Source organism: Dromaius novaehollandiae, chromosome 9 (genome assembly GCF_036370855.1).
Source record: "Dromaius novaehollandiae isolate bDroNov1 chromosome 9, bDroNov1.hap1, whole genome shotgun sequence".
NCBI classification, from domain to species: Eukaryota; Metazoa; Chordata; class Aves; order Casuariiformes; family Dromaiidae; genus Dromaius; species Dromaius novaehollandiae.
Genome location: NC_088106.1, coordinates 29,357,874 through 29,378,656, shown reverse-complemented (window position 1 = coordinate 29,378,656; position 20,783 = coordinate 29,357,874). Strand labels below are relative to the sequence as shown.

Below are 20,783 nucleotides of genomic sequence, written 5' to 3'. Positions count from 1 at the left end.
GTGTTCCCTGTGCACTCCGTGTGATGAGCGTGTACTCGTCAGGCCGAACCACTGGTGTAACGGCTCTTTCAGCAGCAGCTCCCCGCCCCGCCCCGCCCTGCGCGCCCATCCCCAGCAGCGTTGGTCCCGCCCCCGCCGCACAACTCCCCCAATGGCCGCGCGCCCCGCCCCGCGCGCTTCCGCCGACGGCCGCGGCCCCGCCCCCCAGCTTCCCTAACGGCCGCGGCCCCGCCCCCGCCGCGCGCCTCCGCCAATGGCCGCGCTCTTCGCTCCGCGCGCCTCCCCCAGCGGCCGCGGCCCCGCCCCACGCGCGGGGGCGGGGTGGGAGGGGCGCGATGGGGCGGCGGGCGGGCGGGCGCCGCCGGGTGCGGGATGTGGCGGCGGCTCGGCGGGCTGCTGCTGGTCTTCGCGGCCGCCACGGCCGCGCTCTCGGTGCTGTCGGCGCGGCTGAGCGCGGGGCACGCGGGCAGGTGGGTGCGGCGGGGGCGGGGGGCCGGGGCGGGCCGGGCCGCGGGGCCGGGCGCGGTGCTCCGGGGCTCTCGCCGTGCTTCCCCGCAGGCCGCTGCGCTTCCCGTCGGACGTGGAGGAGCTGCGGGAGCTGGCCGAGGCGCTGCGCGACTACGAGCGGGAGCACCGGGGCGCCGCGCTGCTGCTCTTCTGCGCCGCCTACCTCTACAAGCAGAGCTTCGCCATCCCCGGCTCCGGCCTCCTGGTACGGGGGGGGGCGGGGGGGGGGCTCCGCTCCGCGCGCCCCGGGGGGGGCCGGACCCGCGGGGCCCCGCGCTGACCGTGCCCCGCCCGTGCGCAGAACGTGCTGGCCGGAGCGCTCTTCGGGCCCTGGGCCGGGCTCGCCCTGTGCTGCGCCCTGGCGTCCCTGGGAGCCACCTCCTGCTACCTGCTCTCCGGCGCCTTCGGGAAGAAGCTCGTGGTTTACTACTTCCCCGATAAAGTGGCCATGCTGCAAAGGAAGGTAAACAGCCTTTGCTCCGCGGGTGTATCCGTATCCCCCCTGCTGAGGCTGCCCTCTGGTCTGCCCTGGTAAGAACTAACGCGCGTGGAGCATGCCCTGGGTCAGGTGGGAAGGACCTTCCGTGACGTGCTCTAGGCCTACACTGCTCCTCCCCTGCTCTCTGGGGGACACGCTCGTTTGCAAAGGGGATATGTGGAAAACTGGGTGTAAAATAACATCTGGGATTGTCTGGTAAGCCCCTGTGTTCCAGAACTGCCCCCAAAATCCACACTGTGTTGTATAGCCAGAGGTGGTTCTGCTGTTGATTTCCTCCATTCTGTCGTACTCAGGATAGACCCATTTTCACAGCCCTTGTGGAAGGGGGTGGCTCACCATTAAGCTCCAATACACACGTAAAGTCACCCCTTTTAATCAGTTCCGGACTGATGTTATCTTCTGGCATGTTAGAACAAAACCTGCATCCCTTTAAATCCTGGCTGTTCAGATGTTTCTGCTGTCTGACTAGCAGGAGTAATTTGGAACGTTTCTTTTGGCAGGTAGAAGAGAACAGGAGCTGCTTGTTTTTCTTCTTGTTGTTCCTGAGACTGTTACCCATGACACCAAACTGGTTTCTGAATCTCTCAGCCCCCATCTTAAACATCCCTGTGTCTCAGTTCTTCTTCTCCGTTCTCATCGGTAAGGCCTGGGGAGGCTGTAGCATGGTCTGCCTCCTCACCACTGAGCCTTGGGTGGTAAGTGCTGACCTGGGGCAGGCAGAGCAGTGCTCCCCTGCTTGTGCCTCTGCCCCAGGTACCTGTTTGCCGCCTTGCAGCATTGTGCATGACTTGGTGCTGCTGTAATGCAGCAAAGTTTTGAATCACATTCCGCTCCTGCTGCTACGATCTCAGACCCCTTCCTCTGGTGTAGGGAAAGGGGTGTGTTTGGGGGGTTGAACTAACCTCGCATTCTTGTATGGAGGCAAGGGGGATGCTAATGGGCTTCTTTGCTCTGATTCTTTCAGGTCTTGCACCATATAATTTCATCTGTGTGCAGACAGGTGCCATTCTCTCACAAATCAGCTCTCTGGATGCCATTTTCTCCTGGGACACCCTGCTCAAACTGCTTGCAATGGCTATGGCAGCGCTGATACCAGGAGCCCTCATCAAGCAATACGGCAAGAAGCACTTGAAACTGGAGGAGGACAAACATGCTCAGTTACTCAATGGCAAAAAGAGCATGTGATGGCTCCGGTGTGGCAGCTGTCGGGGGACTGTCTCGCAGAAGCTGCAGGTCTCTGTTCCTGTGGGCCTTGTTCTGCATGCTCTGTGCCACCTTGGACCAAGGACAATCGCAGTGTTTACACCTCTCATCTAAGAGGAGGCGTACGGGTCTTGTTTTTAAATTGTAACTGTGCCTGTATCTGCCCTGAGAGCACTATACAGGGGCTTTATGAACACTTCAGTTAAATTGCCTGTGTCCTTTAAGTAAGCCTGCGTCTTCAGTGCGCTCGACAGTGTTGCTAGCCCGCTACAAACTTGTTAGCAATGGGGGGAAAAAATCATGATCCCTTAAGGAAGACAAATCAGAACGCCTTAGCCTCTGCTGGCTCCTGAATGAGGGTGCCAAACACCTCCCTCCTTCCTCCATTCTGCCTCCCAGCCCCCGTCGCAGGCTGCTGCATCCCCCACCGAGTGCAGCTCCACGACCCCAGCTCTGCCAGTGGTGCAGCAAGGCTGCAGGGATAAAGAGCCCAGCTGGCCTTGATGGCTGTTTTTCTGCCCCAGCCTTATCCCTTGTCGTCTGAGGGCACTTAGAGTCCATAGCACACATGGAGTCATGTGGAGCAGCAACAGCAGAAGCCTCAGCTATTTTTCATTGTCATTCTGATAACATCATGCCCCAGCTCTCAGCAGACCTTACTCCCTCCCCCAGCCCTCTCCCTACCCATTAGTATTCAGCATTTTTGGCCTAAACTGAAAAAACGCACACTTCTGTGCTTTTAATCACAGTGGTACGATACCAATTTGAGAAAAAATGTTTCTTTCAGGTTCTGTTGTTTGTCTCTGCACCTTCTGTCAGAGAGCTTTCACAGGCTCTAGTGGAGAGACTTTTCCACTTTGACTCAGATGTCAGTAAGCTCATACAGCAAGGAGAATATTCTCCACCTACGCTAGTTTTGGGGGCCTGCTACAAGACGCCTGTACACATCATCATTTGTATGTCAGCAGACATGAGATTGCTTCTGCTGACTATCCGTTATCTGCTCCTGCCCACCAAGACTGAAAAAAAAATCAATGTGAAAAAAATCGATATGCCTGCTGTGCAGAGATCTGTCCTTGAGCCATGTATCTTTAGAGGCAGGCATTTGCGTCTGTGTAAGTAAATGGTTTCCAAATAAGTAGGTAGGCTCTGTCCCATTTGCTGGAGACTTCCCCAGGGACGATACCGTGTTCCTAGGCTTCTGTCATTTGCACTTCACCACTGTGCTCCCCCAGCTCTGCCCTCCCCTCAAAGGATAAAAGTAGACGAGCTGGCATGGAAGGGGCCATGGTGGGAGACCCCAGAGCATTGGGGAAGCTGAAAACGCTTAATCCCTTTTACCACCTTCCCCTCCAGCAGAGTTGGCGCCGAGTGGAACAGCAAAGAGAAAAAATGCAAGGTGGTGAGAGAAGACAAGGTTGCAGATTCACCTCCCCCAGCTCACAGAGCAAAATGGCTCATTTGACAAGAGCAAAGGTTCGGGCACACCTGGGTGCCTGATAGGCTACGTGCGTCCCACCAAGCCTCGGCCCTGGTTCTCACCCAGGAGATACAGTTCAGCTGAGTTCAGCAACAGAGAGCTTAAAACACGCTGTTTGCTGACAAACGTCGTGTTAGTTATTAAAAGGCTTCGTGACTTTATCCCAACGTACGTCACAAACTCAGATCACCAGACCAGCCCGAGAAGCATTGAAGTACACTGGCTTTTTATTCCATGCATTGTTTGCTTTGATAGTCATTCTTGTTTCCATCACTGTACACTGTTCAATACAAAAAAATCAAGTTTGTATCAGGAATCCGCAGAGCAGGGAAGAGAGAGATGAACACTACTGGACAGGGCCAAGATGAAATGGTTACTTAACACGACAGTGGGGAAGGCAACATTCAGCTCTGGGAGAAAATCTAGGCTAGTGTTCAGGAGCTGTCAGCAGCCACGAGAACTGGATCAGGGTAGCCAGGATGCTGGAAAGGGAACCCACAATCTACCTCTGCCCTGCAAACGAGGCGTCGCTGTGAGGAGGAAGCAGGCCGGCTCAGGCCCCGCATCCCCTGCCAGGAGAGAAAGTGCAAGGAACCGCAGCAGAGGCGCCCGTACGGCAAGGTGGAGATCACGTCCGTGTGCAGTTCGGGATAAGCTGCGCTAAGGAAAACGCCTACGCTCCCCTTTAGGGAACGGAGGGCCGGGCTCCCAGGAGGGCTGCTGAGCCGCCCTGCCTGCGCACAGCCGCGGTGCGCGAGGAACGTGTGCGGAGGGGAGGCCGGGGTGATACCTCCGCTGGTACACGGGCCGTGGGCCTACACGAGGAGGTGGCAGTCCCAAAGGGACGCCGCACAGTAGGCAGCAGTTGTGAGCAGCGATGCTGGAAGGTTACAGTGCGATGACCTGGGCATGGAAAGCAACTAGACCAAAGTGTGGCTGCAGCACGGCAACAGACAACCAGACGAGTTTCTGTCCTGCTTTTCCAGGCTGTCAGCGTGTCCCGTGGCACAAGCAGGAAGAAATCGGAGCACGTATCCGGGACAGCTGGCCAGGAGGGTCCCAAACTCCCGCACACCAAGGCCTCTCCCCATCTCAGCAAGTGCCAGTGAAGGCCGGGGACTCCCCAAGGAGCTCCACCACATCGTGGAGCTCTGCTGAGCCGAGGCCGCAGCTACCAAACCCCTCTAGATCTTTTTGGGAGGGACCGAATCATCGTGGACTGAAGTCACTGAGACTGACAGCCGGAGGCAGCTCTGCTTTGGGCTATTGCTCTACGGCCGCCTTCGCAAGCAAGCGCTTCGCACAGGCAGCGGCCAGCTAACAGCTCGGGAAACCTGCCAAATCCGAGCAGCGGGGTCTCTCCGGGGCGTAAGGCCTGGCACCTTCTGCTGTGCTGGAGATTCGGTGTGATGGTACGCCAAATAGGTTGGGTACACCAGATAGGCTCTGCTGGCAGTTCTCAACACCTGCCTACGTTGCCCCTCTCTTTCTGCAATAGTTTGGTCTCCCCCTTTGGGGGGGGGGGGGTTTACACACAATTCTCCATCGCTGTTGGCCTGTCCCCGGGTCCTGCACCCTCGCCTCCAGCTTCCTGAGTAACAACCTGCACCCCCGCTTCCCACCCCAACCCCCTGCCACACCACGACAGCAAAGCTGTGTCCGGCCCTGCCACCTCCTCGTGCCACTGGCCAAGAAAGAGAGCATTTGGGAGGAAGAATGAGGGACGGGGAGAGAAAGGAAACACGAAACAAAGTCGGACGAGCCTTGCTCCCCTCCGCGTTCTTCCTCCGCCCCGGGTCTGAGTATTGCCACTGCAGACGGGAGGAGCGGCAGCTCCTCCTCAGCAGCAGCCTCTTTGGTCCTGCGCCGGTGATGCACAGCGTGGCCTCACTGCGGGCCGTCCCGATCCCCTGCCACTGCCTGCAGCGACCGCCCTCCGCTCCCCTCGCCCTCTGGGACGCTTTTGCCGGGGGGTCTTTGCAAAAGGTTACTTGCTTCGCGATCAGTACAGAACCGCTCGCCCCCGATGGCTATGCCCCATCAGCTCGGGGCTGTCAGCAACCGGCAACGCGCGAGCGACCTGCGGCATCGGCCACGAGGAGCGTCGCGGGCCCCCGGGGCTGCCTGCGCCCGTCCCCCTCGCGCCAGCGTCCTCGGGCAGCGCGAGAGGCAGCGGCTGCTGACAGCCCCCGAGCCCAGCGCCGCTCCCGTCCCCCCCGGGGAGCAGGGAACGTCACACCAACGGGTCACAATTGTGCTAGCAGTGAAGCCAACCGTCTGATCTACAGAAACGATAATAAATAATAAAATAACATCATAACTTAAGATCTGTGTGTAGTCCAGCTACAAAAATTTAAAAATACGGGATAATTTAACTCATACAATACTGCTCTCTGTATAAGTAAGACATTTTCCTTCATTTTGCCGTGAGGCTATAAATTACCACAGTTAAATTCAAACCAATATTTTAACATAAAATGTAAACAAACAACGCAACAGAAGTACCTGCCCGTGGTCCGTTCCTGCCGCTCACCGCGGGCTGGAGCGCCGGTGTGCAGCGCAGCGCCCGGCCCCGCCAGCGCGCTGGGAAGGGCAGAGGGAAAGCTCTGGCAGGGGGACGTCCGCTAAGGGGGGGAGACGTGCTCTAGGTTTTGTTCTCTTTAAACGCTGATTTAGAAGAGTAGTGTTTGAAGGGAAGGCACTATGAGTTCTACCAGAAAAAACAAATTTTTCTCATCTGCCAATGCCGTACATCAGGACTATCCTCGCTTTCACCAGCTTAGATGAGAAACAGAGGCCCCAGGGAACACCTGAGACACACAACTGTGCCGCAACCACAGTCAAGACTCCCTGTGCAACTTGTCTGTTTTGCACAAAGCCTGACATGAAGGGCAGGCAGCTGCTAATGCTTTCAAGAACGTACAGTGAGTAAGGAGACGGAGCAGGGCGGATGCTCGCGTCTAGGCCAGCGATTCCCAGTCTTCCCCCTCAGCACACAGCTCTCTGCTGGTTATCGATGCTGTTGCAGGTGAGAGACTGCTTCTCCACGTCCAGTACCGGCACCTCCCGTTTCCTCCCGGAGGCGTGCTCGGGCTCTGCAGAATGTGCTTTCCACGGCTTGCAAGTTCTTGCTTTGCCAACACTGATTCGATTGATTTCTTCAGCTGACTGAAACAGGCAGGAGGTAAGAGGAGGAAGTAAACTGGGAAATGGCACGCTGCATCTGAAAGAGGTTTCCCTGCTCGACTGGAGATCGACGCTGCCAGAGTGAAGCAAGGGCGATGTTAAGAAGTGCTCTTATACCAATTCTCAAGAGGACGAGGTTAGAATATATTTGCAGGATCTCACAACAAAATGCTGATTTAAAAAAAAGAAACTAAAAACCCTTAAAATAAAACCCACTATTACATTCCTGGGGATGTATTGACTCAGAAGACCCTGGATGTTAGCACCTCAGTACCAATTTTCTCCAGGAACATGTCCACCTTCTGATTAAAAATGACCCAGCTGGTTATACTGAAAACGCTTTGTTCACAGGTTACCTTGCAGTAAGGTCTTTTTATGCTTCCTCATTTGATAAGACTGAGTGGTTTAGTTTTCTTGATCTGTTCGCCAATCTTCAGGGCCACGAGGCCTGGTCCCCTGTGAAAGCAGCAAGAGAATCCCCCGCGTTCGTACGCAATGCTGTCCAGGCAGGACTCCCAGGATGTTTCTCCGTAATGTGCTTGCTTTCTGAACTTTTTTTGTTTTTGTTTTGTTTTTTTTTGCAACAAGTCTGTGTGTCTATAAATACAATCCACTCTTTACAGTAAAAAGTGTTAAAATGTCAAAAAAATAAATATCCATGTTACAGTAACTAGATTATTCAATAAAATACATCCCTGCCATTCTTGATTGAAATGCTCAAAGAGAATTAATTTCATTTGGACATTTTCCAGAGATTCGGGTTATTGCAAATCACTCCTGGGGTGGGAAGGAGAAGCATCTTCTCTTCCTGTAAAGTGTGGTGAAGGGGAATGAAGTGGAATCTCAGGGAAATCAAAATGCCAGTATCAGGAAGCTTTGGGGGAGATCTGTATTACCAAGTAGCAGAGCTGCAGGGCTTATTGGTCCTGACCGTGGCATCAGAACACTCCCCTTCGGAAGAGTCACAGTCTGATTCTCCAAACTGTGCTGGGTTCTGCAAAGCAAAAGGAAAGGAGATGGTCTGAGCAACTTTCCTGCGCCGCAGATCAACCGCACTGCCCCAGTCCATAACAGGAGACGGGGAAAGGTCACCACCAGCACGAGGAGGAGAGCTCAGTGGCACCGAGGAGATGTCAGCGGCACACAGGCACCCTACCAAAGGTCCCTCCTCTCCCCTGGAGGAGCGGCTGGCAGAAAGCATGATAGTCTGTCACCGCACTTCAGGCCTTCTATGGCAGTGTTTGGTTACCGAAATGCTTCACAGGACACTTCTAGAGCAGAAAAATATCTGCACCATCAACAAACAAATGGAGGTACCAAAAGATGGTGCAGAAGCCTCTGCCCTCCCCACTTCCAAAAACTTGAAAGACAGTAAAAGGAAGAAAATCATTTCAGGTCTGTCAGCAAGGCTGATGGATGGGTCTGAGGCAGAATATTTATAACCCTTCCATTTCATTATCTACTTTATCTGCTACTTTTTTCCCCCTTAATGCAACTGCAGATCCGATGGCCTCCCAATATCTCACTCAGCCTGAACAGTAAATTAGGTCCAAGCTTAGTTTGTGCTTATTTTGTCTATTCATTTGGCCTAGCATGAGGAAGACCAGGTATTTAAGCAGGGCCTTCTCTGTGGTCCATCTACCACACCGTTTCCTAGGCAGTCTTCCAGCTTTCTGGCCCTTGGATTTCTTTCCGTAAGTTTTTTTTTTTTTTTTTTTAATTATCATATAGAAGGAAGCGGGAATTGTTAAGCAAACAACTCACCTCACAGCTGTGTTCATCTGCACAAAGTTTGCCCAGAGACATCTGAGTCTTGACTCTCCGCACAGCGCACTCTTTGTCTGAAAGCCCGTCGGACTGGGTGGAGATTTCAATGGGGATCTCTGGGGTCTGAGATAACATGTCCTCCAGCTTCTCCGCCAGCTCATCTTCCAGCTTGGTGGCCAGCTCATCTGGACTGTTCGAATGATCGCTTGTGTTCCCCTCCTCTCCATCCGACACGGAAAAGTTCTCCGAGCTGAAGGTCGAGTAGGACTGGCAGCTACTAATGCAGCGGTGAGGTCTGCAAACCAGGAGAGTGGTTCAGCTTGTACCACAGTGCCTCTGACTGCAAATGCGAAGCACTTTCCAGCGTGCTGTGTTAGGCTCCCCTGCCTATCCCACCCAGAGTCTGCTGGCCTCGACCGACCCCGCTCGTGGTGCCTACGCAACCCCGGGTGAACCTGTCCCCAGGAGCCCCCTGCTAGCTAGAGAAGTTACAGCTTCTCACTGCTGCACACACGCGGAATTAGTCGGCAAACCAGCACAGCGCTACTGTTCAAACACAAAGAACACTGTTTCTGGTGTGCAGCAAGAGGGAAAGGCAGCTTTCTTTCAAGACATCTTGAATCACAATCAAAACCCTCACAACATTAGCAGTGCACTAAATGCAGAGTGGATACTGAATAGCTCAAGCCTGTTGTCCCCACCTCTCAGGCACAGGGCATGCAACGCTGTCTAGCTGCTTCTCCACACCGGATCAAGGGCATGGTCCTCCCAGAAGTGTCTTTGACTGAGCAGAACAGGTCCTATCCCTAGGAAAGGCTCTCCAGCTATCCAAGTGCCTCTTCCTGCCATAAGTACACATCTCCAACCGCCAAGTCCTAACTGATCTGCAAGGCAGGCAGCAAGAGCACTGCCAAGTGCAGGGCTGCCCCTCACGTTTTGGAGCTAAGGGAATCTACCACCTTTTGAATGACTTAGTTTAAGATACACGTCTTTCATTTCATCTGTCTTACTCTGTCTTTTCTGGTACACGTTCATACCAGCTGATCTTCCCTGGAGCATATTCCTCTTTATCAGCCCTTCTTCCTGAAATAATCAGGGAAATTATGAGAACAGGGTGTGCAGACAGCCTGCTTTCTCCTGGCACATCTTCCTGCTTTGCAGCAATCAGCAGATCCGACTTCCTGAGCTGAAGACTGAACCAGCACTTACAGTGCTTAACAGCCGCTGATCGATCTATCCTCCATAAATTTAACACTTGTGACCTGTTTATATTTTGATGTCCACAGCATCCCTTGACAATGAGCTCCACATTTGACAAAGTTCTGGATGGAAAAGGCACTTCCTTTTCTCACTTTAAACCCACTGCTTGATTCACTAGGTGTCCCTAGTACAAACATGAGGAATTGTTCCTTGCTGACTTCCTCTGCATAATTCCCAGTTTCAAGGACCTCCATTGTATCCTCCCCTCCTCCTAGACAAAGATTTCTAATCCATTTAATCTCATCTTCTCTGGAAGCCATTTCACCATCCTTATCACACTTCTCAGTACCTTTTCAAACTCTACCACGTTCTCTGAGCTGCGGCAACCAAGGTGACATATAGGATTCAAGCTGCAGGTGTACCATGAATGTATACAACAATAGATGAGGTTTTATTCTGTTCTCTACTCCTTTCCTAACACGCCTTAACCTATCTGCCCGCTGCAGATCATTTCTGCACGTCAAGCAGCTGTTTTCATAAAGCTACTGCAACAATGCCATAATCTCTTGCCTGAACGCAGGACTATAAAGCCCATTATTATGTATGCTGAGGTAGGAACTCTTCCTCAAGTCTATTATTCTATAGGAAACATCATCAAATTTAATCTGCTGTGTTATCACCTTGCTCGTAAATCCTACTTGAATCCCACTGCAAAGGTGCTGGAGTCAGCCCCTCGCAGCAACAGCTAATAAACGAAATTTGTAAGAGTCCACAAAGGCTACCAACACTCAATAAGGCTGAGTCTGGTGACAAAGATGCAGCAGCTTATTTTTATAGGCTGAATAATATTAACCCTTGCTAACCAAGTGTGACCAAGCTCTGTTGCAAATAGCCTGCGAGAGAAGCTATGCTAGAGAACACCTCAGAACAGGCTGAAAACAGCAAGTCAATATGCAGGATCACTGAGGACAACGGATGGGACACGCTGAATGTGACACGCTGAATGTGATGCTGTCCTTTTGCTAGCACCTTCCACAGTTTCGATGCTGGCATGCAGTTGCTATGACAGTTCTCCTGAGTTTTGTCTCACCAAAGATTAGAGTGAATTCACCTTTTACCTTTGTCTACGAGGAAACTCCACTTCACTGTCTACTTCTCCCTCTTCCTCCTCTGAGGAGTCATCACCGCTCTGGCAGGGAACAAGGACAAGAACGATGATTTCACATTTGTAAAGGAACAAACATGCAACTACATGGCTGCCTGTTGGTCTTTTAGCACAAAGTCACTGTGTCAACAGGCTGCGACAGTCCAGATGAGAAAAGAACCTATTTAACAGTGAGAACTGACTGTGACTTTTTCCTAAAAGGAGATTATTTCAGGTGGTATTAATGCTGTCATTCTTAAGTTTGGAGTGCTTAACTTCAAAATACACTGGAGTACTTTAAGAAAGCACTGCGTACATAATTTCCTAGATTTTTACAGAAGCAAATCAAGTAATTAGGATCATACTGAAATCCACATAAACTGAGCTGATTTAGCACTCCTAGCTTTACCACTTCAACCTCTTCTGCATGAAGCTATCATAAAGCAGGACAGGAGATGGCACATCCTTTTCTGGTGGGTTTCATTAACTAGAAAACCTGAGTTTTGTCCCATTTTCTACTTCAGTGAGTATAGCCTTTATTGTCCTCCTTCCATCCAAACCCAGACTTCACAATCTTCTTTTTTCCAGCCCAATCCTGTCCCATCTAAGCTGCCAACTCCTGGTTCACACTTCAGAATCAGCCTCTATCTTACCCCATGGGCTCCTCCTCCCTTCATTATGGGCCCAAAACACACTCTTGTTCTGGTATTCATCCTCTTTCCCTTAACTTTTCCACCCAGGCCCAGTTTCTCTGCTCTTTGCTCTCCACTCAGACTGGTTCCTGCTTCTTCTCTCACCACCTGGATGGAAGCAGCAGGAATAAAGAGGAACTCCATCTCTCTACAACTGTTCCTCCCCACTAGTGAGGAACACTTTTTTGAGGAACTTCTTTTCGACCTTGCAGCTCCAGGTCAGAGAGTGCTCCTTGCTTAGCTGCTAAGCTACCACATCTTCATATAAGAGCTATGACTTTCAGTCAGGTGGGCCAGCTTCTTGCAGGAGCAGCAAAAGGCACGTCCCCGAGGCTACGGCAAGGACTGTACTTGTGTTCCAAAGCACAGCAGCGCTACAGAATTTCTGAATGAAACTGCTGCAAAGTGCTTAACATGAATAAAACAATGCATTTACCCCTTCCTTTGTTTTGGGAAGGGCTTGAAAGCATTTCGAGGCTGTTTCAGCAACAAAAATTTGCCAGACCAAGTTTCAGCTCAAACAAAAACTGGCTAAATTACAGGTAACAGAAAACAGGGCCTTAACAAAAACACAGTTAATAATCTTCATTTTTTGCAGTACTCACCAATAGGCCTACAATACTTATCAATAAGAAGCAACTTTAAAAGACTGTCCAGATCACAAAGCAAAGCTCACACAGGTATGAACTCTTTAAGATAAAGCTGTACACAACTCCACTGCTCTGTGCATGGGACACACAGCCTAGTTACCGTCACATATCCAGACACGCACAGGGAGGAAAGCCTCCGTTTTTCGAAATCTCTACACCATCCTTACCTTTTGAATGGGTCTTGTTTTGCAAGGTAGCACTGAGGAAGCCATGTGCTGCGGAGTGCCTAGGGCTGACGCTGACTTACAGCTGCTGAAGCCCTCTTCCTCCATCTTCTCAATGAACTGTGCATTTTCATATAGGGAAACACAAGTTGGTGATTGAGAATGGCTGATCCCTGTTTCAAGAGATGACATCTGCACCTGACCACTGTTCTCTTGCCGGCACTGAAGACAGGAATTATACGGATCTGTTTTGCAACACTCCCAATGATCAGCTTTGCTTTCTTTGCTCTCCAGATTCCTCCGGCAATCTGCTTCCATGGCAGCGGAGATGAGATCAGGACTGGAACCAGACATCCGCCTTTGCGCGTGGTTACTGAGAGGGCTCCGCAGCGCTGCTGCAGGGCCAAAGTACCTTAAGTTGTTTGCACAGTTGGCGATGTCTTGTCCATGGGCATGAAGCCGTGAGTGATGGCCATGGGGATGGCTTTGGCCGTGTTGCTGCTGTAGACCGGGGTGATGAGAATGATTATGAGGAAGAGGTGGGGGTGCATCATCGTGCACTGGCTGGTTTTTCAAGATCCCTGCAAAATCATTGTAGCTGCCTTTGCTGTTCCCTCGGCGGTGACGTGGCTTACTGCGGTAGCGGCTTTTGCCACTCGGTGTTGACATTTTGGGACTTCCTGAGACTGGTGAACCATTGGATGCTGCTTCTGTGCTGGGTATGCCCTCTGACTTCAGCAGATCTGGCCTGAGAGACAGTCAGCAGAAGTTTAACATTAAACCAAGAACTAAGGACTGAGAAAGGACATCAGTTTGGAGCCAGGACGAAGAGGCAGCTGTAGCCATAAGCAGATTCTGTTTTCTATAATCTGCAGGCCTTCCTCCCCTTTAGATGCTTGACTTCTGCTTTCAGCTTTTTTTGATCTCTCCACTCAATGTCCCTTCTGTTCACACAATCATGCCCCACACTGCTTTCTTGCTGCCCTTCCCAATATCTGACACACACACTCCTCCTTTCTTTCACCCTTACTTTGATGATCTGGCTCCCAAAATAGCTCCCTCCTATGTCTAAGACCTTGGTGTAGGGCACATCTCTTACCATACGCATATATCACACTCAGCCCGGCAGGGCCCCAATCTGCTGACGGTGTCAGCCTGCTCATTTCAGATGCATATATGAATATTAATTCAAAAGTAATTATTTGCTGTTAATCAGCGACTATCGAACTCCTAGAAATCCCAGAAAAGGGAGGAGGAGGATACACAGCTCCTCTGAAAAAGCCAGCAGTATCTCACTTTCAGAAAGTCACACAGAGAGGAAATAGCTGAGAAGGATGATGAATTCACACATCTTGAATCCAAATTTAATTCCTCAGCAACAAATCCATCCTCCCTGAGGACTGGCTGATTTCCACAATCCCTCGTCCTGCCTACTAACATCCAAGTCAAGGATGAGCTAACCGCTCTTTGCTTGGACTGTGAGAAATTCAGGAGACACGTCAGATACTTCCTGCCAGGGCATCATCACCTTTGAAACATTTCTATGGACCACGTGGTTCCAGAGAACTGTCCAGCTAGAAGGAAAGGCAGGATTCATGCCTTCTTCCTTAAGGTAATTAACCAATTGTGGTTTTGAGGATCAGACCAGGCCCAACAGAGAACACTCCTTCGACCTGTCCCGAGTTGTCGTCAGTCTCAAAGGGATGTAAGCTGCCTGCTCGACTATGTGGGGATCCACAGTTGCTTCCCGGCGACTGGGTTGTTACTTCTTACCGTTTAGTCTGGCTGCCTGGTTTATGGGAGACTCCTTTCCTCTTCATCAGCTTCTCCACTGTATTGGGGTGGATTATTGGTCTGACTGGATGGCGTTTGTAAGTCCCAGGATACTTCTTCTCCACTGCTTGTTCCCTCCTGAAACATTGGGGAAGAAAAAACCCAGATCAGTTCTCTATCTAATCGCAGCTCTGCTGGACAGAAACGCAGCTCCGCGTGAGCACGCTGCATGCCTGCTTCACAGCTACGGCTGGGTGCAACGCGACACGCTGTTCTGGGAAAGGACCTGGGTATTTTCTAAATTCTCTCTGCAGAGATCAGGCCGTTGGAACACGGCCCTGGCACACAGTCCAGAAACAGCGCTGCGTTTCTCTCTACAAAGGGGCCAACAACGGATACCAACGCCAAATGGGAAAGGTGCTTTTCTCTCAGCTGGTAAACGCTGGGTAAAGATATGTGCACAACGTGGTCTGCAGTAGCCTATTCTTAACAGGCCTCTATCTGCCTGCCAGCCCTTCCTTTAGCCCTGGAAGCATGTCAGTGGAGTCTAAATCTGCAAGGACCACTACACAGCTTAGCAATGAAGCACCGGTTTAGTCTCCTCTATGCACACTGCCACACACGCGATAGGCCATTCTGCCCAGAGATACATACTTTATGAGCTCCTTCTCACGGACCTCCAGCTGCAGCATAATAGCACTGAGCTCCATGTACAAGTTATTGGCTCGCTCCAGCTTCCTCTCATAGTGTTCACGGATATCCAATGCATGCCTGCAAAAGAGAAAACAAAAATCAGTATTCCACAGTCTGCTGTCCCTGGACCGAGAGAGGAGAACAAGGAAAAGCACAGGTGGTTTAGGAAAAGGCCTTCTAAACGTCAAGTTTGCCACCTATATTACATTGTGTGTGGACCGCAGATAGACCTAACAGTGAACAAAGATTAAGAGTTTGATATAGAGAATGAATCACAATATGATTTAGAAAATGTTTAACAGTCTTGAAGAAGTTGCAACACTTCTCACTAGTGAAGCTGCAAATGCCTCAACATACATCCACGGGCCTTTCAGCCAAGGCCGGACCATTCTGTTTGCATTCAATAGAGAAGAGGTTAAGCCAGCTTCTAAAGAAACAGGGAAAGTTGTCATCTATTTGTATTCCATAAAAAGCAGCATGTCTCTAAAGCTACAGAGTGGTTGTATAAGACATCTTGAACCAAGGCAGAAAGATGTGGCCTTCGAAAGCTTCCCAGGGCTAAGTAACAGTGATCAACAACTATGTTAAACTGGCTGACCAAGGTTTCCTTTAGTTTCTCAAGTTTGACGCAGAACTGCTACTTGGTGTTTTACCTTTCTCTTTCACAATTACACTTGCAAATTTATAGCAAGGAAGATAACATTTCGCTTTCTTAAATAAACTTTCTGCTTTCATTGTTAAGTTGGTCTAATGTTCAAAATGAATTTAGGTGGACTGATAAATGAGGAGTGTGTTCACTTCTCTGGAAATGACTAATCCAAAGGAAGTGGGCAGTTCTTAAGACCTAGAATGTGCCAGCAGGAACTTCAGCTTCTGGACTCGGGAGGAATTTCAGCTGCCTGAATTTATGCCACCAGGCATACTGAGTCCTGTTTTGGGGCCCGCAGTATAAAACAGACTCCAAGACGGTCAGGGGGCTGAAGCACATGCCCTGTGAGGGGAGGCTGAGGGAGCTGAGTCCACTTCACCGGCAGAAGAAAAGGCTGGATGGGAAGAGCGAGTAGCAGTCATAAAAGACTGTCAACAAACCTGAGCTCTTCTCTTCGACGACGAATCAATTCTTCATCTAGCCGGTGGATACAAGTTCCTTCACTTTTAATTTTCTCAAAATGTTTCTTCACTTCTTCTCGCCATTCAGCCTAGGAAAATAATTTACTCTCAGGTATTTACAAAGCATTGAGCACTCTGCTTGCTCCGAAGGAAAATTCTTGGGCAATACTCTTTGTCTGCAGAAATTGCAGATTCATGTGGAAAACGTGCCTCTGTTAGCTGAATTATTTTGGTGAAAGAGTTGCAGCATGTTTCACTTCAGCATTTGCAGCTGGTATTTCCAATTAGTTCACTTAAAATATACTAGTTCACTTAAAATATACTTGCATTTTCTAAAATATTAAAAATCAAATTCCAAAAGCTCTTTTCAATTTAAGAGATTGTCTTCCCTTTTGGCACTTAAAATAAACTGAAAGGTCGATCATTTCTGCAGCTCTATTCATTATAAAGATGACTGTCGCTAGGGTGATACTAACTCTATTGGTCCCTTGAAGCCCTCGTTCTTGCAGCTTTAATAAAAGGCACCCGCTGCCTCACACACACACATACCCCAACCAAACACTGTATCGAGATCCTCAATACTCAAGGCAAGGTTTCGTCCTCATTCCCACCTTGGGAGAAGCCAACTGGGAAGGACTCGAAGGAATCTCTAAGAATGTCCTTTTAGATCTTCCCCAAGCATGCCCGAGTCCCTTCACTGCTCTGTGACAGCTATTTGTCCTGCTGGCTGCCCTACTCATCTTCACTAATAAATGCAGTGTTTCTCTCACAGCAGAGTTTTCTGGTTTCCTGTACGACTGTACCGGGAGAAACAGCTGGGACCAGAACATCTGAAGTCAGCAGTCTCCAGAGACACGTGAATGAGACAACGCTGAGTTTCTGACTAAAGCTAGCAGATGTCTCAGTCTGTGAATGTCTGGGTAAAAGACTTTTAAATACCCGTCAGCTTTTTTCTCCCCAACAATCAAACTAAAATCATAGGTCATGACTTTGCTGCACACAGTGCAGCCCCTGAAAGCAGACCCTCGGAGCCAACTCTGGTGCTCGTGGGCTACAGCCATTCTCCAGTTACCTGTGATTTGAAATAGGTTTCCTGAGGAGTAGCCAGCACATCAGCAGAGGCAATATCCAGGTGCATCAGTGTCTGTCGGAACGAGGGGCGATTCCGGGGCTTGCTCTGCCTGGAACAACACAGACCAGTTACTAACATGAAATCAGGTTAATAACGCTATCTAATCCTGCCCTTTTGAAGGTGTTAATCACCAAAATCAGTCCTCTGAATCCTGCAGCTGACAGACTAGAGCCAAAACTATAAAAACAAGACACATCCATACGGCCATATAGTACAAGACTGAGCCTTCAGTACTGTAACATACTGCACACCTGCATAAGATCCCACTTAAGTACAAATCCAGTAGTACCCTTAAGAAAAGAGACTGGCATCCTTGCTTCGAGACTCAACCCACCAGACTCGCTGCATGGACGCAGCGTTGAAATGGTAAGAAAGCGCTTCTTAGGCCACCTCTCCCCTCCAAGCGACCTGGTTCCACTAGGTGGGGATGCAAGCGTGGGCACGCAGCGCGGGGAGCTGCGACATCTGCATTTCGCAGCCATACGTAGAAGCTGCGGCTCAGGATCAGGAGGGTAAACAGCCGCTTTAAAAGAGCCACTGACGCTTTGGCCTATTTCTCCCCTTGTGCTGGCATAGCTGCGGAGCGGGGAAATGCTGAAAGACCACCTTTGCTCTGTGACAAGACTCAGTTACAAAGATTAATCATTAATGCATAACCTGAGACCAAGAATTTCATCTCTAATTTCAACTGGCAGGTGGAATAAACTGGAAACATCTCCCATATATGCACATGTATAAAATCCTGGCTTCATACACAAAGCACGAGTTTCTCTGTCCAGTTCAAAAGCCAGTCACTTTAAAAGATGTTTTCAGAGTATTTAAAAAAAAAAAAAAATCCATTTGCTTTCAATCTGCAGCCAGCCTCAAGAAATTTCACCACTCCCTTGCTTCCAGCAGCTTTTCTCTGCCCTTCCCGCAGAGCTATCTTCTATCGACTGCTTAGCTCCTCAAGCAACAAACCCTGTGAAGGCTATTGAAGATGACCTCTATGCTGTGGGCTCCTGATTCGCATTTGACTGGCAACTCTTGACTAACCCTGTCACCTTCCTGGGGCTTTCATCAAGCCCCGCTCTCCCATTTCTTGAGTGTTCAACCCCCTGTCCCTCACTAGCCCATCTCAGCAGTGCCTGCCTACTCCCTCCCCCCGCCCCGTCTTCCCAACCCAACCGCAAGCCACACAGCTCTCTTGCTCCTTCCCCTACGCTCCAAACGTCCTCCGGGACCCAGGCCTTCTGCCACAAGGAAGCAGGATCCATAACGTTACACCCAACTGCTCTTGTGCCGGGTGGCAGAGTATTTAAGAGAGTCCTGTGCTCTGGGCTCACCACTCCCACCCTGACCCTCATTTCAGCGGTTTCTCCGGGAGTCTGGTGAGAGCTAGGAGTCATCTCTCGCTCTGCACGGGGACGAGGCTCTTACCAGGTTTGCTTCATGAGGATTTTGAAGCCGTCCGGACAGGTGGACGGGACAGGAAGGTGCAGGCTGTTGCTGCCCACGCCCCAGATGATGGCAGAGGAGTCCACGTCCTTGTAGGGGATCTCTCCCGTAAGCAGCTCCCACAAAACTACCCCAAACGACCTGGTGAACAAAAAACGACAAGACCAGGGAAAAACTTCCACATGAATGCAATTTAACAGAAGCACCCGGAGCTTGGAAAACTGCCGTTCCTTTGGCAAAACAGGGAACTAAGTATGTCTGAACTGGAGCGGCAAGTAGATGCAACAACGTCTAACTACTAGCTTCTAACCTGGAGTAGCTATTTCACATGTGAGGTACTCTTCCTCCCCTGTCCCAGACTGTGCTGAACACCAAACCACGCTGCTTTTCACACGCCCTTTCCCATTTCGGTGTGAGAATTTAAAAATCCTGAGAATACATTAGAAGCTTTTCCACATAAACAAATTCTTACCAACTCCTGTTAATGGGGAAAGTTAGCTTTTCTGAGACACGCTTTCTACTGTTTTCATTGATAAGAACAGATCGTCCACTACAGCATAGCCAGAATTCCTGTGTGTTTTACAAAGGCAGCAGAAAAGTTGTGTTTTTGTGTCATTTAACTTTTTTTCTCCTAGCCAAAAGCTCCCTCTGCTGCTGTGTGTACTCAGCCACCCGTAACACTCCTAGGTAGGGGGTTCAGAAGCTTATGAGACTCATCACTATTAACTACCGCAATGTGGAAACGAAGAAACAAATGCAACACGTGCAAATGTCAGTATCAAAAGCAGGTGTGATTTCATCCGGAATTGCTTTTGTGCTCCAACCTGAAAAAAGAGTGTCAAAGAGAGAACAAACACACACAATTAGAGAGAAGAAAAGTTCTTTGCTTGGGTAAGAACCTCCTATTATGAGAAATGAAAGATACCGGCCATGAAACTCACTTTGATTCCCTTCCTTGGTGAAATGACCAAGTAAGGACCAAAACCTTCATTTATGACAGCAGTTATTGGTTTTATTTACAATATCCACCCAATAAAACGGCAAACAAATAGCAAACCAGTCAATACAGAGGCAAACAAAAACTGCTGTGAACCAACACCACTACCAACGTAGCGCACGTTAAGACCAGGCTGAGACAAGAGGGGACGTACAGCCATCTCAATTTCACACCTGCAGGTATCTCCTCCCCTGCGTCCCCATACGCCTGTGGGGCACCAGCTCTGCCAATGAAAAGTGGCACGGGTTTTCCTGGCTTGTACTATATCGAATTGTCTTTATTAAGTACAGAAGACCACCCAAGGGACAAACTGCCTGGATGTGAACAACAGTCGGGAAACAGAACTTCACATAAACAACGTCTCACTTTCAAAACCCCATTGGCTTCAAAGCATGTTCAAAACAAAACAAAAGTCAGAATCTGAACGTTTTTTCCCTGGAAACATCTTTCCGTGGGCTGCTAGAAAGCAGGGATCCCAGGTGGTTGGACAAGCTACCAGGAAACCCCATCTGGTTTCAGCTTTGTTCTGATTAAGACCTGACATAAGATTTCCAAGACTCCTGATAAGATTATAGATTTTTTTTTAGCATGCTGTTAAAGATGAGAGAGAGTAGTCATATAAGCAGCTTAGGAACTGTTCTCATTTGCTGTCAGCATTCAGGAACGGGGCTTTTACTCATCTTGGGGGAGGGACGGATGTCAAGGAAGAGTTTGAGCAATTGTTGCTGTACCTTCTGACAGAGGAGAATTTACCACCGCCTCCACACAGGTCTTTCCCCTCATCACTGCGAAGGAGAGGTCGGCTTCTCCCATCACGCAAAGAGCAAAAGCCAAACGTGCCACTGCCTATACTGCCTCAGTGGGACACTGCAGGTGTCCCTAGAGGTGACCCTAGAGAGGCCACCATATTTGGGAGCAGAAAGAAGTGGGGGTAAAGGAACCGTGGCCCTAAGTGCTGGAGTCTGGGCAGGGCATTTAGCAGCAACTCGCATCCAAGACATCTCTAGGTTTACACCAAAGAACGACATCTGCAAGTCATTCGGGAAAGGAGTCAAGCAGTGCTCAGAGATCTCAGCAGGGCTAGCAGCTCTTTTTTACTGGACGTGTCGCTACACACAACACTCTTGCACTGAAGCCACTCTAAAGAAA

General features: G+C 50.0%; 2 protein-coding genes across 7 annotated transcripts in view; one reads left to right on the top strand and one right to left on the bottom strand.

Moving 5' to 3' along the window:
* Positions 1 to 314: 314 nt before the first annotated feature.
* On the top strand, positions 315 to 2,433 carry TMEM41A (transmembrane protein 41A). Its single transcript, XM_064517068.1, has 5 exons — positions 315 to 470; positions 559 to 712; positions 809 to 970; positions 1,507 to 1,645; positions 1,971 to 2,433. The coding sequence occupies exons 1-5, from the start codon at positions 373 to 375 to the stop codon at positions 2,189 to 2,191; spliced, it is 774 nt and encodes a 257-aa protein (XP_064373138.1). The 5' UTR covers positions 315 to 372; the 3' UTR covers positions 2,192 to 2,433.
* A 1,465-nt stretch (positions 2,434 to 3,898) lies between these two features.
* MAP3K13 (mitogen-activated protein kinase kinase kinase 13) overlaps positions 3,899 to 20,783 on the bottom strand; it is an 80,499-nt gene continuing 63,614 nt past the window's right edge. For all 6 annotated transcript variants that reach the window (XM_064517062.1, XM_064517063.1, XM_064517064.1 and 3 more), the window contains 10 exons: positions 18,620 to 18,778; positions 17,141 to 17,249; positions 16,048 to 16,157; positions 14,920 to 15,036; positions 14,266 to 14,403; positions 12,496 to 13,240; positions 10,961 to 11,031; positions 8,640 to 8,937; positions 7,772 to 7,869; positions 3,899 to 7,683 (listed from right to left, as the gene is read on the bottom strand). In XM_064517062.1, coding sequence (XP_064373132.1) covers positions 7,647 to 7,683; positions 7,772 to 7,869; positions 8,640 to 8,937; positions 10,961 to 11,031; positions 12,496 to 13,240; positions 14,266 to 14,403; positions 14,920 to 15,036; positions 16,048 to 16,157; positions 17,141 to 17,249; positions 18,620 to 18,778 — 1,882 coding nt within the window. In that variant the 3' untranslated portion in view covers positions 3,899 to 7,646. The remainder of the gene's footprint in view (positions 7,684 to 7,771; positions 7,870 to 8,639; positions 8,938 to 10,960; positions 11,032 to 12,495; positions 13,241 to 14,265; positions 14,404 to 14,919; positions 15,037 to 16,047; positions 16,158 to 17,140; positions 17,250 to 18,619; positions 18,779 to 20,783) is intronic.

Excerpts from the sequence above, each read along its gene's own strand:
- TMEM41A (XM_064517068.1), top strand. The coding sequence starts at position 373 with ATGTGGCGGCGGCTCGGCGGGCTGCTGCTGGTCTTCGCGGCCGCCACG. Across the intron at positions 471-558 it reads AGCGCGGGGCACGCGGGCAG|GCCGCTGCGCTTCCCGTCGG; the intron begins GTGGGTGCGGCG and ends GCTTCCCCGCAG. Across the intron at positions 1,646-1,970 it reads CTTCTTCTCCGTTCTCATCG|GTCTTGCACCATATAATTTC; the intron begins GTAAGGCCTGGG and ends TGATTCTTTCAG.